The sequence below is a fragment of the Candoia aspera genome, chromosome 5 (genome assembly GCF_035149785.1).
Source record: "Candoia aspera isolate rCanAsp1 chromosome 5, rCanAsp1.hap2, whole genome shotgun sequence".
NCBI classification, from domain to species: Eukaryota; Metazoa; Chordata; class Lepidosauria; order Squamata; family Boidae; genus Candoia; species Candoia aspera.
The window spans coordinates 13,555,095-13,572,459 of NC_086157.1; the positions used below are offsets into that span (position 1 = coordinate 13,555,095).

General features: G+C 42.1%; 1 protein-coding gene across 1 annotated transcript in view; it reads right to left on the reverse strand.

Annotated features, from left to right (window-relative positions):
• WDFY4 (WDFY family member 4) overlaps positions 1–13,240 on the reverse strand; it is a 195,260-nt gene extending 182,020 nt beyond the window's left edge. Inside the window, exons 1-6 of the mRNA XM_063304372.1 lie at positions 13,052–13,240; positions 9,201–9,315; positions 7,575–7,678; positions 4,878–5,030; positions 4,541–4,730; positions 3,379–3,568 (exon numbers count right to left, since the gene is read on the reverse strand). Coding sequence (XP_063160442.1) covers positions 3,379–3,568; positions 4,541–4,730; positions 4,878–5,030; positions 7,575–7,678; positions 9,201–9,315; positions 13,052–13,225 — 926 coding nt within the window. The 5' untranslated portion in view covers positions 13,226–13,240. The remainder of the gene's footprint in view (positions 1–3,378; positions 3,569–4,540; positions 4,731–4,877; positions 5,031–7,574; positions 7,679–9,200; positions 9,316–13,051) is intronic.
• Between the last annotated feature and the right edge of the window lie 4,125 nt (positions 13,241–17,365).

Below are 17,365 nucleotides of genomic sequence, written 5' to 3' on the forward strand. Positions count from 1 at the left end.
ATAAATACTACTTAACAGAACTTCTTGGATTCCAATGAGCTTGCCTAATTGGTTTCATTCCTGCCTACTGGCTGAAGTTACATCAGAAAGGGCACTTGGATGCACCATAGACCTTGCTGTCTTAGTTCCAGCATGGAACCCATGACTGTAAGAGCAGCTCTGACAGGGGCAGTTTCAGATGCCCTAAGTACCACCTCGAATGTTGAAACACATTGTGTTGCAGACCAAATTGCTGAACTCACCTGCATTACTGATGTCAAATGGTTTGCATAGATACCTTTAGAGATTTGGGGGAAGGTGGGTTAAATCAGTCTTGATTCCTGACAATTGCCTGGAGAAGTCAATGCAGTTTTCCTGCCAACATTTTTCAGAAGTGGTTTTCCCTTGCCACCTTCTTCCTAGGGCTGAGAATGACTGGCCCAAAGTCACCTGGATGATTTTGTGTTTAAGGCAGGACCAGAACTCATGGTCTTCCAGTTTACAGTCTGGTGACTGGCCCAAAGTCACCTAGCTGGCTTTGTGCCTAAGGCAGAACTAGAACTCCCGGTTTTAAAGGCACTAGAAGAAAGATGCATTCTGTCCATTCATTATTTAGAAAACATACAGTTTAATAGTTTGATGCTATTTCATTCCCTATTGTTCAAGAAGAGTTAGGTAGCATCCCGATGCTGTCAGCCCTCAATTCTTTCTCCTTTACCTCGGTATCGAACAGATGCTGGGAACTGGCAATGGATCAGATAAGAGCTACGGGCTGAAGCTCAATGCAGGCAAGAGGAAGAAGAGGTTATTTTTTTCAGAGAGTCCATTACAAGCACAGGGGTAATGCCTAAGGTAGTTCATCCACAGAGTTATGGAGGCCAAGGAATGCTGTCATGGATTTCTAGGTGACATACAGTAGCTGGTGATCCTCTCTCCCTATGGAATGGCGGAATGAGAAAAACCATTTATGTTATTGTTCCTGAATATCCCCTTCCGGAAATGAGGAGCTCTTGGTCTTCTATGAAATATTCAGCAACCGAGCAAACTGAACAAGGCTAGAATGCAGAAGACAGAAATCCTGCACCCAATAAGATTAAGCATGTAAGAGTGCATAACTGGGCTTACCATATAGCGGTGCTCCTTTTATCACTTTGCACAGTGATAGCAGTATCATAGCCAATGAGGTTCATCCGAGGTGCAATTATTGCTAATTGAAACTTTTATCAGTCTCATTTTGTCCTCAGGGAACTGCCTAACATACTTCTCAAGATGGAAGAGGAACTGCTCAAGGCTAGTGCAGAGGAAAGCTCAATTCAGTAGCCTACTGTATATGCTAAAGTCATATCATTCTCAGTATTCTTAACTATATGCCACAATTTGTGCAGAATAGATTGAGCAGGCATTATGCCTATTACTTTTTTTGTATATTTTTTTTATTAACAGTTTTGAAAAGAAGATAAAAAGAACTAATATAAAGAAAAGAAAGGGGGGAAAAGACAGAAAGTGCAAAAGAAAAGAATGAAAAGAGATAGAAAAAAGTAGTTTCTGATTTTCTTTCTAGCAGATATAAGTACAATTACAAAATTACCTTTATACCTACTACTTCCAAAGTGGAGGTGGTAAAACTTCTGTTGAAGAAACTGTCCTTAGACCCTGAGCTTCTGGGTAACTATCATCCGATTGCAAACATGACTTTTTAGGCAAGGTATATGTATGGTGGTGGCTAGCTTGAAATAAATTATATCCAGATCCTAGAGACTTCCAATCCAGCTTCAACAATGGATATAGCACAAGAACAGCCTTGGTTACCCTGAATGATGATCTTTACCAAGAAACAAACAAGGGAGTTCTACTGGGTTGATTGTCTAGCACTTCTAAACAGCATTTGATACACCAATCACACAATGTTGCTAAAGTGGCTCAGTGGATTGGGAATTGGGGGGGCAGTGTGCATTCCTACCAGAGAGTAGCAATGAGGGATTTCTGTTCAGAGGCAGAGCTATGGCACTCACTCTACTGTTTCTCCTCTGCAGTTTAATATCACTGTAAAGCCACCAGAGGATGGGCTGATGTTCAGATTGCTGAGGGTTATGAAACTGAGAAAGTTCATAGATAGGGAAGTGTTGAGCTATACAACAGGACAAAGCCTGAAGGCTTTTAAAAGTAAGAATAAGAAATATTTGCAAGATTCATGACTAAACTGGCATCAACAGAGTAGTAAGACTGTTAGACAATGTTAGTCTCTGAGAATCTAATAAATATCAGTGGACTGATGGGAGATTTAAGAAGGGCCAAGGCAACAGTCAATATAAGAAGTGATTGGAGCACGAAGTCTGAAGAGGAATGCTATAGTACAATAAGAAGGGAGAAATTGATGGGCTTGGTGAAATCAAAGAAGGCAGAGAAGAGTCATAAAGAAAGCACAGCTCTGTGCTTTATTGCAAGGTTCGGAAGCTATTAATTGATAAGAACAGTCTAAGAGAGGAGTAGGGATTGGAAAGAAAAAGCAGAAGCTTGGCCTTGGGCATATTGATCCATAAATGATAAAGCACCAAGTCCAAAAATGGGACAGGGACTTGGAAATGTGGGGTTGGCTCCAGCAAGAACTTCTGAATTAGCAGGGGAGCTGAGGATAACAGCTGCGGATGGACAACCCTCCACTGCCTCCTCCATGCAGCCCAGGCCATTTCATTTACATCTGTGAGGCCCCAGGAGAACACCTGCTTCTCCTCAGTGACTGGCTGATCAGTCAGCAGCTGGGTTTTGGAAAAGAGCTAATGTCCTCCTGAAGTGGTTTTTGGAAGGGAAGAAGGGTCAGGTTTTCCCCTCAGAGAGGTTCTGCTCAGATTCTCCGGTTTCCCAGTGCCATTAATGGGAGGAAGCAACAGTGCTGCATGAGGAAAGTTCACTGGGAGGGGACGGGAAAGCCTCGTGGCTTGCACTGCTCATCGTCAGCAAGGACAGGCCTAGAGCTGTTGACCTATTGATACTACAAATTATTGTGTTCTTTTATTCTGCCCCAAACTTGAAAAACATACCTTGAAAAAGGCACAGACTTTGCAGTTATTTCTGCAAGAAGTGTGAGATAAAAAGTTATTTACTGTATGTCTATCACTGAAGAATTGTCCAGCATTACATTGTCCAGCATTTAAAGGAAACTCCATGCTAGAAAACTGGATAATCTGCATCTCAGGTGCAGCGTGTCACCGTACTCTTAGTCCAGCATGGTTTAACGCTGAATTTAAATCCCATCATTGGAAAGAAAGAAATGTGCATTTAGAAGCACATGTGAATTTTAAAAGTACTTGAAAACAAGATTTTATCAAACAAGACAGTAAGGCAAAAATCTGTCAGCATCACTTCTTGGCAGCCACTGTGCTATCTATTTTTCTGACTTGCCTCAGAAAAATCTGCAACAGCAACTGATGGCCCCCACTGTTCTCAAACTCCAAAAGCAAGGCTGGGGAAATTAGATATGAATTCCTCACAAAATGCAGGATGATATTGATGGATTCACATACGTCACAAGTGGGCAAGGAATCATCAAGCTTTGACAAATTGTGGATAGAGGTTTTGATGCAATCTGTAGATATAAAAGTATTACATGTAATGAGTAACCACCGTATGTAAGGTTATAACCATCACTATCATTTTATAGATATTTACTCTTCTGGCACTTTAAGATTTGTTTATATTGAGCTTCATAAATACCAAAATATAATCAACATCCTCTAAACCCCTAGTAAAAATAATTTTTAAATCAAGAAAGGATAAATGTAAGAACATATATAGAGCCTTACTGGATCAAGTCAAAGGTCCATTTATCCAAACATCCTACTGGATTACTCAAATTGGATTAATCTAACCAGAACTATATTCAAAGTTGGACAGTAGAGTGAGGCTAGAGAATAAGTAAACACCAGCTTGTCAACTGTTCACCTGGGATGGCAGTAGGCTTAAGAAACTTTTGCCATCCACTGGATGAATTCACATAGCATGATAGACTAGGCTAGGTTAAGAAGCAAGACTGAAGATGAACATACAAGGGGCTGCAGTTGTGGCCTGCAAGCTTGAAATAGTCCTTGAAGAAAATGGCCACCAAAAATGGCCACATTTCAGCTGATGAGAAAAAACAAGATTTTATCAGTTCAAAGAACAGAATACAACATGAGCTGATAATGGAAGCAACTTCCATAGGGAATATAGTCCAACACAGCAGCATCCACAGTGGATGAAATAACAGCCACAAGCAAGAGGCATAGAAGATATTTTGCACAGAAAATTTAGAAATAGTTATCAGGCTCTTGTAGATAAAATAGGACCTTAGCATTTAAGGAAAGAAAAACACATATTGCAAAACAGAGACAGGACAGTGGATACATAAAGGAGAGAGGGGATGCAATTGTGCTCTATTAGAAAATGAAGAGTCATTGGTGATTATGAAGAACCAAAATGAACACAAGACCCTTTGGCTCATTAAGTGTGATGTCTGCTATGAGCAAGGATCAGGAACTTCATTGAGGAATCTGAACTGGGGACAGGGGAAATTAGAGCAACTTACCTTGCAGGTATGAAATTGTGGTCTTGGAAAGGGCCTTTGAAATTGTTTGGAGCACTTGGCTTGTAGATTTTTTCCAAGAAGGGCTGCCTTGATCCCACTGAGAGGATCTTGCTATGATCAAAGACTTAAGATGACTAGACATGAGAAGCATCTCCACTCCTTGTTTTTCTGCATAAATGTTGACCATTGTCTAAAAGCAAACAAAAACAACAACACAACTGTATGATTCAAATGAAACTTGCCAAGCATATCCTGGACTTAAAAAAGGAAGAACCACTTTCTGGTTCTAAGCTATTTTCTTTAGATGGTCCTTCAAGGTCTAGATACCACCACTCACCTGCACAAACATTTCTTGGGTCTCACATTCGCCTTGATTTTCCTCACTGTAGCCAAGAGCTACTTCCCAGGGAAAAACAAAGAAGAGGTATAGGCACTGCAGCAATGTCACAGGCAACCCAGACTTGATTATATTCCACTGGAGTTCCTGTTCCTGCCCAAGAGAAAATAAATATAATATTTGATCTTTATTTCAGAATCTGTCCAGAGAGCATTCTTTTAGTGGAAAAAACAAGACTGATGAGAAAAAGGGTACAGTTATTTGTTCTGAATTAAACTTTATAGTCAATTGTTTTTCTTATTGACCTCCTCTGGCAATTTTTCCTGTGGCACCTTTTCTAAAGTTTGGTCTCCACCTACTTCTCTCTGTTCAGGCTCCTTTCTTCCATTACTTGCCTGTTCTTCCTTCTTGGCTTCTGGGTTTCCTGTCCCTACTTATCTGACTTTTTTTGTCCCACACCAAACTAGCAGCTTCTCCTTCTCAGACATGCTGGCTGCAACTTGTTCAGTATTCTGAGTGTCTAAGCATTCCAAGTCACCATACCAGCTTCATTATCACAAGAAGAATCTAATACAGTCTAGAATTCAAAAAATCATATTTATATATGGGCAAAAAAAATCACGTATTGTAATCTTAAAAGTTTTGTACCTTCATGCAAAGTGTTTAAACTGCTCTGACTCAGTGATCATCAGGTTCTCTAATCCTCCAAAACAGATGGGAATGTTGAAGTAATTTGGACAACTGGCACTTAAAGCTTCTTCATGATGTGGAAAAGGATGATCACTTGTACACTGCCTCCCTCAACTCTCTAGCAATGACTCAGAAGACTCACCTCTGTTCTACTTCATGCAGACAATGCAGCAATACTTTCAAGAACGCCTGTTGGCCTTAAAAGAACGCTGAGAGCACTAACACAGTGCTGCAGGGAAGACCAGCTAGAACTCAGTTATCAGAAAACTACAATCATGGCATTTGCCAAAAGGCCCAAGAGTCACTCCTGGAGCATAGATAGCCACAAGATTGAGCAGGTCTCCTGATTCAAATACCTGGGGGTAGTCCTCCATTCTGCCAACAGGAGGAAAGCCCACAGGGACTACATTGCTGAAAATGCAGAGGAGCTCATCTGCCATCCTTAAATTCCTTAAGACAAGAGGTGGCCACGATATACCTGCAGCATTCAAATTATTCGAAGCCAAGCCAATAGCACAACTTCTTTATGGTGCCCAGCTGGCACCCTTCTCCAACTCTGCACCCTTAGAACTTGTACAGTCTAAATTTCTAAGATCTGCTTTCAAGTCCTAAAATGTGTCTCTTATGCCACCCTGAGACTAGAGACAGGCCTCATGAAAGTGGAGGCTATAATGTGGGTGGTCATACTCAGCTACTGGCTTAGACTATCCTTTTTTCCCCTTGGCCTTACCCCATTAACTATGAGTGATGATTTGCAATCCACATGCCCTGTGACTCTGGACACACAGAAGCAACAGCGCGTGTGTTTCTCCAGTGCTTGTATTACAGAGACATTTGTGCCGGCCTCATCTCACCATTACTGCATAAATACCCAGGGCGCACAGGACAATTCTACACCTCCCTGCTACAACATACAATGTTGCCAGGTTCCGCACAGCAGCGCTTAAAATTTGTCAGATGATGACCTGTATCATAAACTAGATTTAATGAGTATCTAGTTTACCATATAGGTAGTCCTCACTTATCAACCTTAGTGATGGTTTGGACTTAGAACAGTGTTGAAAAAAAGACTTATCACCAGTTCTCACACTTATGACCGTCGCATCCCCACAGTCACATGATCACAATTTGGGCGCTCGGCAACTGGTTCGTATTTATGACTGTCTCAGCATCCCATGGTCACATGATTGCTATTTTCAACCTTTCTGGCCAGCTTCTAGCAAGCAAAATCAGCAGGGAACCATGTGATTTGCTTAATGACCACGTGGTTCACTTAATGCCTGCAGTGATTTGGTTAACAACCGCTGCAAAAAAGGTTGTAAAATTGGGTCAGATTCACTTAATGACCACTTTGCTTAGCAACTGAATTTCTGATCCCAATTGTGGTCATTAAGTGAGGGCTACCTGTACTAGAGCGCTCTGCAATTTGACATAGTCTTCCACATACTAATATTTATGCTCCCCTACACCCATCTAATGCTCCTACCCTTCCTTTCAGATTCTTTTAGACTCTTGTTTTCTATATATATACTTTCTGTTTAAATACAAATATACAATACATATATTTTTATATCTTCTAGCTTTTCAAAAATTTTTTAGGCTCTGATGTATCTTCTACGCTTTTTAATTGACTGTACCCCACCTTTATTATTTTTATAAATAACTCAAGGCAGCGAACATACCTAATACTCCTTCCTCCTCCTATTTTCCCCACAACAACAACCCTGTGAGGTGAGTTGGGCTGAGCAAGAGGGACTGGCCCAAAGTCACCCAGCCGGCTTTCAGGCCTAAGGCGGGACTAGAACTCACAGCCTCCTGGTTTCTAGCCCAGCACCATAACCACTATTATACTCATACTCATATACATATACATATTATATACTTATGCTGGTCTATGACCGTAATAAGGATTTGATTTGACTCAGAGGAACGAATGGAATTCAAGCAGCACTGATGCCAATGACTTGAACTAGAGCGCATGAAAGAGAGAGAAGTTCTTTCTCTTACCGAGGTGTAGAGTGAAAGCAAGTAAACTGATTTTAGCAGCAGGTAACCAGCAGAATCCAGGTCTGTCTTCCACTGTAGAAATTGCCACACAAGCAGTTGAGCTTCTTCTGTTCTTGTGATAGCCAGTATTCACACCATTCAAGAAAGGAACAAGAGGATTAGCTGATGATAGAGGCGCCAGCAGTGGTGCACTCCAGAGAAAGATGACGCACAACCTTGCTGCAGAACATTACTCTGTATGCATGTTTACAGCCAACTACATAGAAATCGGTACAATGCACTAGAAATAACTACTGTACAAAGCAGCTACTAAATTAAAGCAGTTCCATGAAAGCAGCATAGTGTCCTGGCTCCTTGCTGACTCCAGGCATTTTCCCTGCAGTCACAGCTAGTATTAATCTTCTTGCCCAGTTCCAGCTATTAGTCTGTGACCACTTGCTATTTTTACACAATTCTTCCATTCCTTATCCACACCATTCATTGAAGGTAGTCCTCGCTAAAGCACAGTAATTGGGACCGGAATTTCCATTGCTAAGCGAAGTGGTCGTACAGCAAGGTGTCACGTGACTGCATCGCTTAGCAACAGCAATCCTGGTAATTCCTCCTTGCTGTTGTTAAGCGAATTTTACCGGTCGTTAGCTGAGCATTCACCTCAATCCAAGCCATTCCAGGCTTGGCCCCTCCCAGCCCCGAGCCTCAAGAAGGTAAGGGACTGACTCCAACTCCCCCCACCTGCCTATCTGCCCCCTATCTCTGCCCTTCTGGGTGCCCTTCACCCTGCCTTGCAGGTCAGCAAGCCCCAGCCCAGTCACCCACGCCCCCCTGCACTCCAAAACCGCTGCTGACCTCACCATCTTCTTGCTCCTGCTGCTGACAAGGCAGGCCTGGCCTGGCTGCTGGGTGAGCCTGAGCTAGCTTCGCTTGAAAAAGGGTAGAAAAGCCCAAGCAGTCCCTTTGCAAAGAGTTGCTGGGCGGGGCTGAGCTAGCTTCACCTTCCAAATTTTTTTCCTTTTTCAACATGAAGCTAACTCAGCCCCACCCAGCAGCTCTTTGCAAAGGACTGCTTGGGCTTTTTCCCCCCTTTTTGGAACAAAGCTAGCTCAGCCCCACCCAAGAGCGCTTTGCAAAGGGGCTGCCTTTACCATTTTTTTTCTTTTTCCAATTTTTTTTTTTCTTTTACCCTGAAGCCAGCCGGGCCTGGCCCAGGAGCCAGGCCGGGCATGCCTTGTCAGCAGCAGGAGCGAGAAGATGGCGAGGTCAGCTGGGGCCGGCAGAGCACAGAGGCCAAGAAAGCATAGATGGAGGGAGACAGGCGGGTGGGGGGAGTTGAAGTGCCCTGTGGTCATAAGTGCAGGATGGCCCCAAATTTTGATTACGTGACCACAGGGGTGCTGAAACAGCCGTATCTTTGGGCACTGGTCATAGGTCACTTTTTTCAGCACATTCGTAACTTTAATCGGTCGCTGAACAAATTATCTATCATACTTTAAAGGAATGAACTAGTATCCTGGACTGGACTGGACAGGACTAGAAAGGTAAGAGTTTCTGATTTCTGCTGGAGCCAGCTGGCACAGATCTTTTCAATGGCAAGATAGATAAAGAGAGATGCTCTGAAGTCAGGTTCACCTTCTGGATTTCCATTCATTTTCTTCTTGATTTCTTTCACCAGAAGACTGGAAGTTTCGCTTGCTAAAAGCTGGATATTTGGGAAATAGATACTGCCATCTGACTGCTCCCAGGCCTAAAACAAATTTTTTAAAAAAGGTTTCTATTTGATATTAAATGCTTGACTTGGTAATTTCCCCAACCAGAATGATTTTTTTCCTGACTAATTTTTGTTCTTAGCTGGAACCTTCTTAAGTTCAGGATTATCCTTCATTGAGGAATATATGACAACACCCATGGCTTTTTAACAGCTACTGGACTCCCAAGTGCCTTCCAGAATGGGCCCTCCTAGAACGAGAAAGCCAGCTATGGTAATGACAACTGTCATCTTCACTTGGACATCCCTACTGACTAGGTCAGACAGGTGGTCACCCTGAGTCCAGACCGGGGAGAATGGGGGCTGGGAAACAGCACCCAATAAAAAGTGGAGGGGGTAGTTCATGGACCATAAGTACTCCCCAGCACCCTTTTTGCAGCTTCTGGAATTTGCAGGGCAAAAACAATCAGCCTGGTTTTGTGATGAAGGATGGGGAAAGATAAATTCACACCTTAAGCCTTACAATCTCTCCCAAGCTTTTTCCATATTAAGGGGCGAAGTTGGCAGTTCTCCCCAAAACAGGCCCTTTACACACTGGTAACTTGAAGACACTGTTGACCAAACACCCTGTGCTTCTCCCAAGGCATTTTTTAACTTAAAAATGGGGCTTCCCTCCCAAACCCAGAGGGAGGTCAGGGGTCCTCTGGCACATCAGTTAATCTGTTGTGGGGGGGGGGGGAATACCACTTCATGGATTTCCATTCCACGCCAGGGCCAGAGGGAAGTCACAAAGCCATTTTTTGCCGGACACTTCCATTTTTTCAAATTTGGGGTTTCACTTTGCTATTTTGTGCACATCATTTTGGAACAACAAAGAATTTTTGATACCTTAAAGATGCCTCCAGGTTAAGGCCTCTTTGTCCATCCTTGCTCTTCCACTGCAAGTTCCCCACCCCCGAGAAATGTTCAGCTATTCTCTTCTCACTGAACTTTAAAAAAAATCAGATCCCTTCACTAAATAGCAAAACAGCTCTTTTTAAAAGCAATAGTAAGCTCTTGCTTTGTTACTTCTTGGTAGGGAGTGGGGAAGGGAACCTTACAAGGAGAAACTGGAGAATCAGTGGACTGGCTAATCTGTGTTGGAGAACCATCTTGAAGGGAAGAATACTCAGATGTGATGGTAATATGAAAAATTTCTGTGCTGCCATTTAGGTGCAGCATTTCATTAGGTCCATCCTGAATTTAAGGAGCTCTGCTTAAAAATCTTGTGCAAATAAGAACCTGGAAGTTAGTCAGTGATTGCTAGCAAAGCAGAGCTTAGGCAGAGGGGGGTGCAAATTGCTCCTTCATTGCTAATTACAGTAGCAGCTCCAGCTAAGCAACATTACTATATTCTGTAATGAACACTTAACAAAAGCCCCTGTTCAGCTCCATATGAACCGTGGAACCATTTGTTCCAAAAATGCCTCAGTGGAGTTATTAGGCTAAGTCTGCACAATCCTCAACAAGTTAACCCCCACAATCATACTGTTATCCCAAAATCAATCTAAGGACTCAGGAACAACTGACAAAAAATTAAGTTTATAACCATGGCAATTAAGTGTAAATGTAGCTGACTTGAAAATCTGTCTCCAAAAGGGCTTATCAATGATTTCTTACTGAATTGCACAAGCATCAGTCATGAGTCCTCTATGATTTGACTAGAAGTGAATAAAATGTTTGGAAAAATTGCAGATGCTACAAAAATGAGTGAAATAGCACTAGAAGACAGAAGACTTTGAGGCTGAAAGTAACAGAATAAAATTTAACAGTGACTTGGTTTGAGACTCTTCTTCATCTATAAATCTGGCCACCTTTGCAGACAGACGTTTTTTCAGTGGACAAGATAAAAACCAGCTTGGAAGTGACTGTAATGGGCCATTTTAAAATAAAACTGATAGGAGGAGCAATGTGACATGCAAGTGCAGCAACCCACTTTTATTTCTCCCTGCTATCTGGATGGAAACTTTGATTTGACGAATCACTTAGTAAGAGAAGGGACAGTGAGGAAGGAGGGAATATTTTGAAGCAGTCAGTTGCTATGTTCAGGATTACTGTAGTGGAGTGGCTGAGCCAGTACAATGAAAGGCTGGGGGTCTTCCTATCAGGTCCAACAGTGAATGTTGCAAAGGAGGTATGCATCCATCAGAATGTTTGCCCAAATCTTCCAGCACCAGAAAACTTCCAGGCAGGCAATCCCACACTCCAGAGCCATCCAGCCTACAGTCCCCACAGCACACCCTGAACATCCTCAGGCAGAATGACTCTAGCATATGTCGTGGCAAGCTGCTCGTCTGGGAAGCAGTTGACCAGCGCTGGGGGAAAACGCTGGAAAGGCTTTCTCCTGCAGCATTGCCCTAAGTCGTTTTAGGCCACTGGAATTGCTCCTCAGGAGTGAATTAGGGCATGGCTTCACTTCAGCAAAGCAGGCCACAAGACTTCCATGGCACAAGTCACTGGTGAAGTAAATCTAAGTCACTTTACATAGGCATATTCTGTTTAGAAACCTGAATGTTTCATTCAGGAGGAGGGCCTTTGCGCAGCTTCATGTTGTGCACCAGTTATGCCCTCTCCTGGATTGGGAGGCCCTTCAAACAGTCACTTGTGCTTTGTTATCTCCCACATAGACTATTGCCATGTGCTCTACATGGGGCTACCCTTGAAGAGTATCCGGAAGCTACAGCTGGTCCAGAATGCAGCCGTGCGGGTTATTTTTGGTGCCCCTAGGACGGCACACATAACACCTCTACTATGCAAGCTGCACTGGATACCAGTTTGCTTCCAGGGCCAATTCAGGGTGTTGGTTATGACCTTTAAAGCCCTACAAGGCATGGGGCCAGGTTACCTGAGGGACTGCCTCTTCCCCACAACATCGACCCGTCCCACCCGGTCATGCAGAAAGGGCATGCTGCAGACCCCATTTACAAGAGAATTCCATTTGGCGGCGTCCAGGAAGTGGGCCTTCTCTGCAGTAGCTCCCATCCTGTGGAACACGCTGCCCCCAGAGGTGAGGCTGGCCCCATTGCTCCTGGCCTTCTGGAGGAACCTAAAGACTTGGCTCTGCTGTCTTGCTTGGGGCGGAGAAGGGAAGCAGCTCCGCTTGGGGATGGCTAGCTTCCAAGAGAACGCCTCACGTACATGGCCTGTGTCAGATCTTGCCACTTGGACTTTATTTTTATTTGTATCTTTATACTTATTTATTAATGGTCTTTATATTTTTATATATTGCATTTGTATTTTATATTTATTGTTTTAATTACTTTTGTTATAAACTGCCCAGAGTCCCTCTGGTGGGAGGAGATGGGCAGTGAAAAATTTGATAAATAAATAAAATGTTGCTCTTTCTTAAAGTAAACCAAATAAAAAAATTAATGAAATATCAAAAGGTAGTGATGAGAGATCACAAGCATAGCGTGGAAATGAAAGGTATTTAAAGAAATTCTGCAATGCTATTTCAACCAGCTTTAGTCTCCACCCTCTATGTTAAACATTTCCAAGACTTCCAATGTTCCTTCTGTGTATCATTGTCCTGTCAAGCACTCCTTAAACAATCAACTGAATGCTGTTGACTCGCAACCTGAAACCTGCTGCTGTTTCTGAATGAAGTACTGTAAAATAACTCCTTCCCTGATACTTTTTCAGGTATGCTGTTTCCTTTCTGTTTTTTTTTTCTCCTATGGATATCAGCAGGGCTTCCTTCTGTTGAAAATATCCAATAATGTGAGATCCAACTAACCTTCAGAAAGATGCTCAGAATGGCAAGCAATCGTCTCTGCTGTTCTTCTGGACTCAGGAGAAGAGCCACCTCCATGTACTCCAAGACCTGTCTGTCGAGGGTCTCCTTTAGAATGGACAGTGGCTGGCATGGATTCTCTTCGCTACCGTGAGAAGGCTGCACTTTGATTGCCATCACATTGCCTCCCTCAGGAAGAATGGGATCCTGGCTTCCATGCTCATCTGGTGAACCTGTTTTCTCTCCCAACTGTTTTGGAAGCTCTAGCACAGGTTCCATGCTTTGGTCAAACTGATCTGGAAGAAAATAGAACGAAGTGGGAAATATTAGTCTAGCAGCTTAATCTGATGACGTTTTGTTGCAGCAGGTACCAGGAGTTAGCTGACCTAATGTAGACACAGAAGCTAAGCAGCACCAGGCCTGGTTAGGAATTGGATGGATTCTTGCCTTCCCTCCCCTGTCCACCAATGCATTCTACGTAAAGAACAGAAGCTAGCTGCTCTAACTTGTTTGCCATTTATGTATAACTTGCAATTTCCCTGTCAAATGCAACTACCTTGTTCTTCAGTACATTAATTTTAGAGTTATATTCCCCTCCTTGTATTATTATATTCACTACACATCATTTGGGTTCTCAGCTAACAACACAGCAGTGCCTGCAAATAAAAGTATGCAACATTTACATCCCCAACCAACAACTTTTAATGTCACCACAATCATTCCTTGAACATTTATCCATAAATACATTAAACAAATAAGGTGACATCACTAATTCTTTTCTTACTCTGTTCAAAGCCAAACCACTTCCTTTTTTTAAAGAAGTTTATTAAGTTTCAAGACAAAGATAAAAAATGAAAAAACAAAAACCTACCAAAAAAAAGAACTAAAAAGGTGTGAAAACAAGAGAATTTTTTTTTCAAGATTACAGAAAGATGTGACTTCTGACTTTTAACAGCAAGGATATACAAAAATGTCCATTAACAATCTCTTACTCTATATTAAACCAAAATCACATTATTTCTATAAATCATTCCACTTTAGCACATTATAAAAATCACTAAGTACAGTTACTCCCCCCTTATATTAAAATTTAAAAAATCCATATAGACCTCCTAAATAACTCCCCCGCCCAAAAGATAAAACTTATTTAATTATTCCCTTTCTACTACTATTCTATACATTTCTGTCTACTATAATAAGAATCAAGCTAAAAATCACATAAATTGTCTGCCATAATACATAATAGTACAACAGTTCATACAATCATAATCTTAATAAACCCAAAAAACAAAAACAATTCAAAGCAGTAGCCTTAAATCAAATCCTTAAAACCATCCAAATAAACATTTTTATACCCTAAGAATCTTAATCCATATCCTTAAAAGCAAATAACATCAGTCAAACTCTTAAAGCAAACCAGATAAACATTATTTAACCCATATCCCACTTCAAAATAAACCAGAGCATTTACATATTCCCCACAATGTGCACAGAGCTTTTCTCTTGAAAAAATCAAACAGCCCAACTGCCCCCCTCAAAAATTCCAGCTTCTCTTCAAAAAACCTCCCATACATAATGACCTCTTCTTTTTCATGACATTCTACCAGAAAGTCAATTTCATTTCTTACTTGCAGATCTCTCTGTCCCTTAAATTTCTCCAACTCCACTACCCAATCTTCATCCAGCATCTCAACAGAAATCCCAATCTCACTCTTAGAAGAAACATTTCTATCACTGCTGAATTCTTTAATTTCATCCACCACATCCCCAATCTGATGGCACATTTTAGATCTCATATTTTCCACGATGTGCTGAATATCTTGCATAAAAGCTTGGTAGAAGTCAGAAGGAATATGTTGAAGATCTTCCATGCCTCACACAGTAGATGATAATGCCCCCTAGGAGCTTAACCAGCAAAGCCGAAGACACGGAAAAGTTCCAGAATGTATTTACACAAGCGAGAGTGAGAAAGGCAGACAGTTCTCATGGGAAAATAGAAACAGAAAGCTGAAGGTTCAAATCAGCCAATTCAATGTGTAGGAAAATGCACTAAATCTTCAAATTTAGTACAAAAATAATAACAGGAAGACAATTGTTTACTCTCAATCCTCCTTTATGTTTGGAAGGAAAACTTAAGGTCCAAAACTTAAAAAATATTTTTTTAAAAAAGTAATCCCAAAAATAACGATAAGCACCAAGAGAGCCAGCTTCTCATCGCTGTAGAAAGCCACTCTTAGGTTATGCATACTTTAAAAAACCCCATAAATTTAGTGATTTAGAAATGGGGTGGCCAGTCTTAGTGTGTAATGAATGCCTATTCTAAAACACTCTCAGACTCATGAGCAGGAATGCAAAGATACCTGATTTATTAAAGAATAGTATGCAGGATCACAAAGAAAGCTGAGAATGATAAACGCGCGCCAAATGCAAACTAAAAACCCTCGGTACAAATGAGATCCCTCCCCCTGTAGAATCTTCCCAAGCTCACAATCCCAGGTGCTCCTAATGGCTTCTGATGGTCTGCGGGAAAAGGCCTTGGCACATAACCCAAACACATTCCATTGAAATGAACATAGATACAGAGCTTGGTACAAGGTTTCACAGCAGCTCCCTCCCAAACAGAAATGCGCATCAGCGCCATGGCATGTGAAACGTTACGATGTACAGTGCACATTGAAACAGTGAACATGACATAGTGTCCCTTTAAGGCTACAGCGCGGCCTGGAAAATGACGACAACCCCACCTCCCAGCTGGCTCTTACCAGTCCAACACGAAATGCTCTTTGCGATCTTTTGGCTGCAAGCAGCCATCCAGAGAACAGATGGGGTGATTCCAGGTGTTCTCCTTTATCTGAAGAACACTCCTGGGCTTCAGGAAAACCTGCCTGAGCCCAAAAAAAATTGCTGCGTTTTCAGCTCGGCCTGCTAGACCCGCGGGCACAGCTGCTCAGTCTGCCATTTCCCCATCAGAAGCCCAAAGCCAAACCACTTTCTAAGAATTCCATTTGTTCTCTCACATTTACTTCCAACCTTCAGCTCCATATTTGTGCAAAGTATGCAATCAGACACTTTTTTTACATCATCAAACTTACAATTAAATTGTTTCTCTCAGATTAATATATTTCTGAACAACCTGCTGAAGCACAAATATCTGCCCTGCACACTCACTCACATCTTAGCATAAAGTCACACTGCATTTCCCAAATTTTGCTCACTATCACCTCTCATTTCAATGGTAACTCTGCCAAACACCTTTCCAGGCATACTTAATAAGTTATTTTGTGAATAGTTTTTGCTTTCACTCTGGTTTTCTCTCTCTTTGTAACACACAAAAAAACAGCCTTCTTCCAATCATCAGTCACAGATGGAATCTTTACAGGAGCCTGAGAGTTCTAGTCCTGCCTTAGGCATGAAAGCCGGCTGGGAGACCTTGGGCCAGTCCCTCTTTCTCAGCCCAACCCATCTCACAGGGTGGTGGTTGTGGGGAAAAGAGGAGGAGGAAGGAGTACTAGGTACATTCGCCGCCTTGAGTTATTTATAAAAATAATAAAGGCAGGATAGAAAATACATACATACATACACACATACATATTGTACATACATACATGTACACATAAGCAGACCACATCCATATTTTGAATGAGCAAGCCAACCAGGTATATATAAACAAGACCTGGGTGGGCCCAGAGGGGGAAGTTCCCCTCTCAGAGGTGTGCCTTCCTGGGTTTTGTGTTTGCATCAGTTGTGACTCCAGGGCCGGGGGAGGAGGGGCAGTTGTCCTCCGGGAATCCTCAGCAGCTTTCAGAAGTTCTACGCCACAGATAACTGGATGTAAGGCATCCAGTTATCTGTGGTGTAGAGCTGCTGTAATTTTCAAATCAAATAATCACCAAAATTCAACATTCTCTTTCCTTTTTGGGTCCTCAGATGGCCCAATAATTTTTTCCTCTCACTTCAATTCCACCTATCCATTCGTATCATTTACTTTTTTCCCTGGCTTGCATTCATTCAGGACATTGCACAACTTTTCCCCAAAACTCATTCTTGGTACTTTTGTTATTACCATTCGGTATCCATACAACTATCACTGTCACCAATTTCTCCTTTCATACTCACCCACAGTAATCAATTTATGAGACCAATTCATACATCTAAGGCATCATAGTGCCTGACACCTCCCCTGAAGGCTGGCTAGAGAGGCACCAATTCTGGAAAACAAAAGTTAACAAACCATTCTCGTGGACCAGACAGAACAGGCAGATAATAATTCTGCTTCCATGAGTGTCTGCACCCACCCACTCGATAAGACTACTTTCG